General features: G+C 44.8%; 1 protein-coding gene across 1 annotated transcript; it reads left to right on the top strand.

Moving 5' to 3' along the window:
• Positions 1 to 757: 757 nt before the first annotated feature.
• LOC123110988 (GRF1-interacting factor 2) lies at positions 758 to 8311 on the top strand. Its single transcript, XM_044531645.1, has 4 exons — positions 758 to 960; positions 2921 to 2997; positions 7502 to 7586; positions 7665 to 8311. The coding sequence occupies exons 1-4, from the start codon at positions 874 to 876 to the stop codon at positions 7971 to 7973; spliced, it is 558 nt and encodes a 185-aa protein (XP_044387580.1). The 5' UTR covers positions 758 to 873; the 3' UTR covers positions 7974 to 8311.
• The last annotated feature ends 2137 nt before the right edge of the window (positions 8312 to 10448 follow it).

A 10448-nucleotide genomic window follows, 5' to 3' on the forward strand; every position in this document is an offset into this window, starting at 1 on the left:
CAACGCTAATCTGAATCGTATTTGATGGATCCGCCATCGCACACAATTCATCTTATTGGTGACAGTTTTATTACAATACCGTTTCCGATTCATGCAACACACATAGTTTGGTCAAAGGGTCTCCGAGTGTCGCGTTAGGACCATCCTGCAGTAGTGGTAGCTCACTATGTCAACATCAGGTGCCTCCTCACCTTCAAGCCAGTGAGTTCCGCGAACTTGAAGGTCATCGTCTTCAATGACGACGGCATTGAGGTGGTGGCAAAGTGCGGTCTGCATCACAAAGCATTTGACATGGATGCTGACGGTGCTTAGGATGGGATTGTTGCTATCTCTGCTATGTTAATTCAGTTTGAAGACTATATGGTACTGTTGTGATGTTAGCATGTTTGAACGGGTATGATGATTATGGTTATGGTTGTTATGGTTAATCCTATGGATGGCTATGTTATGCTATATATGTTGATGATGTGTGTATAACCTCATCATTCCTAGAAGAAATTACCACATCACTTGTGTTGCATATAACCAAACAACATCTCTTTGCATCTGGATAAAACATGCTGACAACCAAACACCGGTGCCTATGTTGCTGCTCAGCCACAATGAGAACGATGTAGACAAACAAATAATGTGCAAAACTCATCCAGGCTTAGTCGGGCTACACATACAAAGTGCTCAAAATAGGTGCAGGTAACCCGTAACCGTAACAAAATGTCAAGGGGCATATATGTAATTATTTCCAAATTACAGGAGCATCTGAAAGTCTTCTGGGGCAGGTCGGCATCAGGTGGGCGCTTTGTGTTTCTTCCTACACCCGCAAACCCTCCAAACCCCCCAACACACCCCAACAAAGAGGAAGCGAGAGCCGCCGCGATGCAGCAAGCGATGCCCATGCCGCCGGCGGCGGCGGCGCCGGGGATGCCTCCATCTGCTGGCCTCAGCACCGAGCAGATCCAAAAGGTTCCCTCCCTCCCCCTCCCCATCTCTGTCGGCTCTCCATATGGCTGGCGTGCCTCCTTGCTGGGCTTGAAGGGTTGGTTTCCGGCCAAATATTCGATCGTTTGTCGCCCCTACAAGTTGTGGTTTCGTCTGGTGGATTAATAGAGATGGCGTTTAATTCACCGATATTGATGTGATTTGAATAGCTTTTTTCTGAGTTCGTTGATATCAGTATTCTCCTTCAATAAATTAATAACGGAAACACTAACGCCCACAGGTGTGGGCGTTTGCATTTCGCCCACACGCGTGGATCCGCGTCCGTTTGTGGGTGCACGAATCTTGGCATGTTTGTGGTGCCACGTAGGACTGGGCTGGTGTGTGGGCATTCACCCGGTCGCCCACACGTTCGTTTCACAACACGGAGGGGCCGTTGTGTGGGCGTTTAGCAGTTCGCTCACACGCCAGTTTTCACTATCGCACAAGGGCTGGTGTGTGGGCATTTGCCATCTCGCCGACACGCCCGTCTCCTCTCCCACACCCAAGCTGCCAGTTGCCATGTGTTTTGCAGTGTACATGGCAACTGCCCTAGTGTGCTTGTATGCAGATGGCAACTCTCTCTTTTTTTTTAACCCAAATATGTCAGTTGCCATGTGTTTTGCAGGGTACACGGCAACTGCCCTAGTGTGCTCGTAAGCAGATGACAACTCTCTCTTTATCCAAACATATTGTTTTGTCATGTCTTTTTATAGCGCTACACGACAACTGCCTAAGGTTTTCAAAATCATGGCAACCGTTGTAAACCAGACCATACATGGCAACTGCTTAGTGTTAGTAGGTGGCAATCTCTAAAGTTTTCAAATCATGGCAGCTATAGTTAACCAGACCATACATGGTAACAGCTGCAGTTGTCCAAAATGGCATCTCGCACTTGACCTGAGATGGCAACTGCAGTTGAGCAACCATGGCAACTGTAGTTGTCCGACATGGCAACTGTAGTTCAACGACATGGCACTGCAGTTAAACGAACATTAAAGAGGGTCCGGACCATGCAACTGTGGGGACACGTGCTGACTGTCACGCGGGGCGTGCGGGACCGTGAGGTAGGTGGCTGAGAGAGGTCGTGTGGCAGTTATCCATTTTGCCCACACGTAGGCGTGTGAGAGGGACCGCAAGGAAAAGAAGAGGCGTGTGGGCGTTAGTTATTTTGCCCACACATAGGCGTGTGGGCTGGTCGTCTTAGACACCACACAAAACGTGTGGCCAGGCCCTTTAACGCCCACACGTGTGGCAGTTATCGTCGTCCATTAATATAGTATTATCTCCATCCTTCTATAGCCTTATTTCCAATCCAGCTGCCAATCTTCAAATGTTGCTTTTGTTTTGCAGTTACTAGCGACTAATTACTGTGACGCATCCTTTATTGTCTTGCTAGATTCAAACAAGTTTTATTTATTTTTGCTTCTTGCTGGTGAATGTTGATGCATGTACTGCTTAATGGAAATGGAGTATGGTTGGCTTTGTTCTACTAACGAAAACCTACATTGTTCGACCAAGTTGCTTTACTCCAGAAAAATGTCGAGAGCAACCCTGGATTTATTCCTTTTGAACTGTTTTCCAAGTTATCAAGGGTGCTCATGCTTATGCTGTGCAACAAACGGACCAAACATTTTCACTCCAAGAATATAGTTCTATACTTTTGACTCCCAACCTCCAAATGATCTCTAGTTCTTTAGATTTATACTAATGCTTTGTGGTCCTTTCTTCTTTCTAGCTTTGTAATTTGGGCATTGGGATGATTGAACAAAATCTTCAGTCCCGATCTTTAATCCTTGTGTTTTCGTGCAGATCGTCAAGCTGCACTGTGTTATTTTTGTTTATTTGTATTTTGTTGTTCACCTGGCTTTCTATTTGAATTTACTAACTCTATACACGACCTGTTATAATTATTCATTCCCCCTAATTGGCATTATCCATTGTGCAGTACCTGGATGAAAATAAGCAACTAATTTTGGCTATCTTGGAAAATCAGAACCTGGGAAAGTTGGCGGAATGTGCTCAGTATGTAACGGACTGAACCTCTTTTTCTGCAGATCATACAATTCAATATGGCCTTTAATTTCGCTAACTGTTGAGCCATTCTGCTTTCCGTTGCATTCTTGCTTTGTATGCGCAGAATATAATTATTGTGTTTCTGCTGCCATCTTCAGCTGTTCTTACTTATCTGTTTACATTTATCGTTAGCTAGTACCATTGTTCTAAAACCAGACCAGCGGACGCCCAACAGGCCAACAGTAAATATTGGAACTGGCTGCTGGTCTGTTCAGTTAAAATAAGTAAATGGAGCAGACAAAAAACTGCCAAAATAATATGCTTGCAAAGACAGCCAAAATATTATGCTTGCAAAGAAAATGTCTGCTTGAGCAGCTGAGCTGCCAGTGAATTGAATTGGTACTTCTGCTTTAACACCCTTAGCCATTACCACATGTGATATGATTGATGTGGATATGGTTAGTCAAGAAACACTACTTCTTTGATGATGGAGTGCTATTGTTTTGTGAACGCAAAAGCACATACTTGAGTTTTGTAAACTGTATGTTTGGCTTGGTGTCTCAAATTTGGCTGAGGTGGCCACTGAACCTAACAAGGTTTTTTGGGTGTCATACAAGGAAGTATATTGTTCCAAACATTAATATTGAACCACAGGTCAACTGTCTAGACTCTAGAGTACCAGTGAAAAAGGTTGAACGGATCATTGTATGATTATCTTTTAATACTAATAAAGTGGTGTGTCTTGGCGCCCTGTGTTAAAAGCACCCAGTACAGCATGGTAATATGAACACCACCACTAGCTTGTATTCACACAATAGCTACTGGACACACAGAGATTGAATATTGACGGGTGTGTCCCCTACCACTGAACAAATATTCCTGTAGGTGACACACACAGGAAGCCAAACCCTAGTGGTTAAAGGGTCGTCCAACCATCTTCAGTTACCATCCAAGCACCAACTTGGTTCTTTATGTGTCTTAATGTTTTGATCGATAGAGAAGATATCACCATCAACCTTTGTGCTGTGCCTCTAGGGGGTCTACATTGTGTTTGCAACCCAATGCCTCATGATGTTGGTACCATAAGTTCTGTGTCTTCTCCCTTCCTCGGTTTGAAGACATAAGTGCACGCAGTGGAGGGACATAAATTTGTGGATTTGATACGTTGTAGTGCATTCAATCAAAACATGTGCATCTTGTGGATGGCCGCAGTTTTCTTAAATATTCATCATAGTTTATTACAAGTATGTGATGTTCGTGAACTTAGTATTACTATATGTTTTTCCCGCCAAAGGTTTAGCTGCCTTACTATATATATTATGTTTACTGTTTTGCATTTGAAGCAAAAAAAATTAATATTTCCTACACTTGGAAACTACTGCTTGCAATGGTTAATAGCGGTAGATATTATACTATAATTTATGTTGAATCATGTAAACTTTAATATTTTGGAACTGGTCAGACACTTGCTACATCGTGATAACAAATCAAATTGTCCTTCAAGTTTATCCGTACTATTAAAGAGGAGTTTCTACTTCCTACGTTGTTCGTCCCCTCAGGGCCCCACCGATCAACGGATCTTCCCACGATTCTCTATTTCCTTTTACCGACCGCAACCCCACCCAGTTTGGTAAGCGCTGATTCAAGTGCCATAATAAACAAATCAATCATCAATAAAAAATTGTCTCCAGCTGATTCACTACCATACACGACAAATCAATCAATCTATCTACATCTATCTACTCTACACTACCTAAAAAAGACATAACGTTCCCATTCCGCCTCCATTCCATGCTTAGCACACCAAGAAAACCAGGGGGAAACCGGTCCGCTACAACCCACACATGCATGTCCGTCCTCCTCCCTATTCCCTCTACACTCTGGGTTTATTTCTTCAAGGTTAATCAAGTCTTTGCTTTTTTAGAGAAAGAGAGAGAGAGGTTGGTGGAGGAGTTATTTAACGGTAAATCGAATCAACAATACCACCTACTGTACATGAGTATTCTAAAGGTATATATTAGACATGATTGATGTTAAACCATTAGAATGTGTATGCCCCTGTAGCAAGGCACAGTCAATTAGCTAGTCTGAATAAATTTCAAGTTACGACACCACATCTGTTGGAGAAAAAAAATCACTAATGAATGGTTATCATTACTTCCAACTTCCAAGAGCCATAAAATGTATCTTAACCTCTGCTCCGTATATCTTTGTTTTTCATGTTAACTGACATTTGTCTTCTTTACGTACCTCAGCTTTTTGTGAATAACTGTAGCTACAAAAGGTTCAAAATTCGTATAAAGGATTATGAGAAACATCTGCTTTGTAAAAACATATAAGTGTAATACGCATATGTGTGCATGACTACACAAATACTTGTGTCCGAAAAGGAATGCTAGACAAGTGTCAAATATCTAAACTGAAAGATACCATAAGATTTGGTTAAAACTCTTCCATAGTCCCTGTATAGTTGGCAAAAGAGAAATAGCAGGATATCAGAAGTTAACCCTGCCACTAGTTGTATATTTGAACATGAAGGTAGTTGTCTGTTCATTTTCAGAAGCGAACTCTGGCACGAGATGCACTATTTGTGGAAGCGCTGGGTTGCTCTGACTGTGGGGGCACTTACAAGCGGCATCGAGTCAATCCATGACTATTGTCGTTAGAGCACCCTGTCGTGGTTCTTGCGCAGGTGCTTGTCTGCGCTTTGACAAACTTATTTTAGGTGGTTTCTTCTAGTAGGCAGGAGAACAGCAAGGCCATGGTGGTAGTGGCGCAATGCACAGACGGGTAGGGTGCCCGCGAGAGCGTGGAGGTAGAGACGATTTGCTTATGTTGTCCTTGCGCAGGGCGGTCATAATGTTGAGGATCTAGACCGTGTCGCCAACCTCCTAGCACCTGTAGCGTCCCTTCTCTCCCGGAAGTGTCACATAAAAGACTTGCAGCCATGTCAGTGAAATGGCCCACATACTTGTCATGCTGTAACAAACACTCAAAACTGTCAAAACATGCATTCTTTTGATCTACAACACATTGTTGCTAACTAAGCTTTACTCTCTTGGACTTCACGTCTACGAAGCACTGATACGGCGATACGAGTACGGGGACACGGGACATGTTAATTTCCAGAAACAGAAATACGGCAATACGGCGAGTATATACGAATAATTCATAAAATGACATTTGAAATCTCTAAAAAAACTTATATTTAGGAAAGGAGGGAGTAATAAAGACAACATAATAGGATGCGTGAGATGCGATGGGAATACTGCCCCATTGGGTGCCTCCATGCTTCTTTTCAAGTCCTGAAACATCATCAATGTCCTCATGGTGTATGCAAAATAGAAAATACTCCCTCTGTAAACTAATATAGGACGTTTTAGAGACTTGTGTCAAGTCTCTAAAACGTCCTATATTAGTTTACAGAGGGAGTACATCATGTGATATTTCGGATTGCCGACACCATGCCCAGCCTCTTCACCTGCGCCTTCAACTTCAGTACTGTTGCTCGCAGTACCACCAAGTGAAGACTGGCTAGCTGCCATGCCACTCCCAGCAGATGCCATGTCATATTTCCCTCCCTAGCAGTAGGCAGTGGCAGCAAAGCAGCAACATCAGCTAGCAATAGCAAGCAGCCAAGCACACAGCAAGCATGCACGCGACGGAATAACTTACCTCTCTCTTGTGACGGTGGTGGAGAAGGCTCGAGTCCAGTCACTCGAGGCGGCGGTGTGGCGAGTCGACAGGGCGGCGAGGCGATTCCAGGCGGTGGTGGCGGCGCGCTCCTGCTCTCAATCCAGTGCTTCCTTGTGCGATCGAACAGAGAGCGAGAGAGCAAAGTTAGGGTAGTTTGTGACTTCTTGGGCTTCTATTGGGCTCGCTCGGGGCTGTGCTCTCGCATCGCTGTGGTGTCACGAGCGTCCTACCATATAGGCTCTTTTCTCTCTTTTTTTTAAAAAGTAAAAAATCCTGATACTCCTGGATACGCGCATCCCGGCCTGATCATGCGTATCACCGTATCAGAGCTGCCTGGCATGCGGACATGGCAACTCTGGCCGTATCAGTGCCTCATAGCTTCACGCTGTAATATGGCTGTCTTTTACGCTTAGCATTGTTGAACAATCTTTTATTTGTGTACCAGATCAACAGTTCCATTGTGCTGGTCGCCCGGATGCCTTTGCTCGTGCATCATTTATGTCAGCGTATCTGCTCGTGTGTCACTAATCCAATGTTGCTAACTACGTTTGTTTTTGCTTTTACGATTATTGGAAGTTTAAGTTCTCTGTTATTAGTCTTTTTCTCTTGTTAGCGGGGACATAATTTGTGATATTTTTGTATTTCTTAATCTACTTTGCATTGCATTGAATTGTTCTTGTGTTCTATACCTGTAATAGATAGTTGCATTCAACAAGTTTCCTTATACATAACAATATTTGCTTGTGTGAATGTGCGGTTCCTTCTGAAGCGGATATGGAGAAACACATAGGCAACTCATCTCCCATATAACTTTCAGGTATCAAGCTCAGCTTCAGAAGAATCTTTTGTATTTGGCTGCAATTGCTGATACTCAGCCACAGACCTCTGTAAGCCGTCCTCAGGTTAGTCATGTCTTAGACCAACATACAGTATACCTATATTGTTTCTGCTGTATGCACTAATGTTACTTGTGCATACAGATGGCACCACCTAGTGCATCCCCAGGGGTAGGGCATTACATGTCACAGGTGCCAATGTTCCCTCCAAGGACCCCTCTAACGCCTCAGCAGATGCAGGAGCAGCAACTACAGCAACAACAGGCTCAGATGCTTCCGTTTGCTGGTCAAATGGTTGCGAGACCTGGGGCTGTGAATGGCATGGCCCGGGCCCCTCAAGTTGAACCAGCCTATGCAGCAGGTGGGGCCAGTTCCGAGCCTTCTGGCACTGAGAGCCATAGGAGCACTGGTGCCGATAACAACGGTGGAAGCGGCTTGGCTGACCAGTCCTAAGAAAGCTACGAGCTTGCGTTTTAGGCCGCAGAATGCATGTATACTACCATCACCCGGACAAACAGAGGATCGTCCCTGTGCCCTTGAATGATAAGTGGCCGTGATCTTCGCGTGGATGATGATGAGTAGTAGCTGTTATGTTTGCCTTGGCTTTTCGGATTACAACAGACGTAGATTATTATCATCTGTGCTGTGCTTGACTTTCTGCATTTATCATAGGTCTTGTATCCAGTTTACATGGAATAATAGGTCCCAGTTGTTTGTTCCTCGTGGTGGTTGTCTGCCAACTAGACTAGTGTAAAATCCTGAAATGGTGGTAAGATGTTTTTCTCCTATTAGATGCTTATATCTCCAGCAGTTGTTGCTACTACGTTGCATTGGTTGGTGTTGAAGTAACATGATTGATTTTCCTATTAAAGAATGCTTCCTTTGCCCTGTGAATCCTGATTTTTTAGCGGAATCTTATAATTATTATCCTACATAACTACGGTAGGTGATCTCCACTAAAATATTTATCTCAGCATACATGTATGCTGTTGGTAATCCTTGTGCGTAGTACTTGGCTAGATTTCCTTGTGCGTGAAATAAGGAGCACGAGCGTACTGTCAGAATTATAGAGACAAAAACAACATATTTCGTACTACACCATCCGTTTCTAAATATAAGTTCCCATTTGGAGATTTTAATGTGGACTACATATATAGACGTATTTTAAAATGTAGATCTACTCATTTTGCTCCGTATGTACCCCCTCTGTTTCATAATATAAGATGTTTTTTTGACACTAATATTGGAATATTTAAAAAGACTTACATTTAGGAACAGAGGGAGTAGTTTCTAGTGCATGTGTTTATCCAACTAGATTTTCAGAGAAGCTCACAAAATAGAGTTGAACTACTTTATACGGAAGTTGCTGAAGTGTGACAACAAAATTATGAGAACATTTTGGTACTGCCCAGGCTCGAACTGGGGACCTTTATAATGTGTATGTAAGGTTAACAGATAACCGACTACACCACAGCACCGTCTTGAGAGTACTTAACCCACCTGATGAACACAGAAGACTAAACATTGTTTAGGCCCCGCTTGGATTCCCGTTTTCCAATCGTATCCGGCTGGTTTAGGACACACGCATGGACTGGTCGTTTTGTTTCCAGGCGTAACATTAGCTGTGACCCGTAATTTACATCTGTAAAATAAATACAAGTGTAAAATTTTACACCCAATCCAAGCGGGGCCTTAGGCTAACCATTCCAGCCCCCCTCTCCAGTGAAGCATACATCTTGAGAGTGCATGTTTCAGTAGGAGAGAGAAAGAGCTCCCGTTTACAAGTGGAATGCAAACACGTACACAGGCCACACGGTCATCATACTAATAACTCTAATATGCACGTGTACAAGTGTACAACAATGGACAATTTTGGTCGAGATTGATGCTAACAGCGTGCGGGTGGGTGGTTCCGGGCTCCATTCACCATATCCTAGACCCAAAACCACGGCGTGAACCAATGTTTGCTTACCACCCTCTTTCTTGTGGCTGCGGTCAGAATTGTTGCTGTGCGGGATTGCGCCCGTTTCCGTTTCTGTCAGCGTCACTGACCCTAAGAGCACACCAGCAAAAGCGGACCCAACCAACGATGCACGGCCCAAGCGTGCACGCGTGGCCAACCCGAGCGTGATGAGACCGGAGTGGGTGGCAGCGGCTCGAGCCCAGGCAACGACTACTTAATCCTCACCCTCCAGCGAGCAAACCATCCAGTGGAATAGTGTAACGCCCCAGATTCGATGCGCCAGGTGTCTTCCAGTTATTCGCCGTCATTGCCATGTCGTTTGCTTGCGTGTTGCACCTTGCCATGTCATCATATGAATTTCATATCATGTCGTCATGTGCATCGCATCTGTATACGTGTTCGTTTCATGCATCCGAGCATTTTCCCCGTTGTCCGTTTTGCAATCCGGCACTCCTATGTCCTCCGGCGTTCCCCTTTTGTCTCTTGTTGCGAGCGGGTGTTAAACTTTCTCGGAATGGACCGTGATTTGCCAAGCGGCCTTGGTACACCACCCGTAGACCGTCTATCAAGTTTCGTGTCATTTGGGGTTCGTTTGATACTCCAACGGTTAACCGGGGACCCGCAAAGGTCTCTTTTGTGTGCAGCCCAACCCCCCTCCAAAGTAGCCCAATAACCCATCCAAACCCCCTCCATGCGCTCGGTTGTTCGATCACGATCGTGTGGGCGAAAACCGCTCCTCATTTGGAGTCTCCTAGCTCCCTCTACCTATATATTAGCCCTCCTCGTCCAAATTCGCAGCCCAAACCCTAAAATCCTCCCTCCGCGCTGCCGGACATGTCCACCGACAGCCGGACACGTCCAACCGCCGCCCTTCGCGCAAATCCGGAGCCGCCACGTGGCATTTGTCGCCTCCCGCCGCCGCCGGCCCGCGGGGCCCGAGTTGGGTCTGCGCGGCCCGCGCCGCC

This window comes from Triticum aestivum, chromosome 5B, assembly GCF_018294505.1.
Source record: "Triticum aestivum cultivar Chinese Spring chromosome 5B, IWGSC CS RefSeq v2.1, whole genome shotgun sequence".
In the NCBI taxonomy this organism is placed as follows: Eukaryota; Viridiplantae; Streptophyta; class Magnoliopsida; order Poales; family Poaceae; genus Triticum; species Triticum aestivum.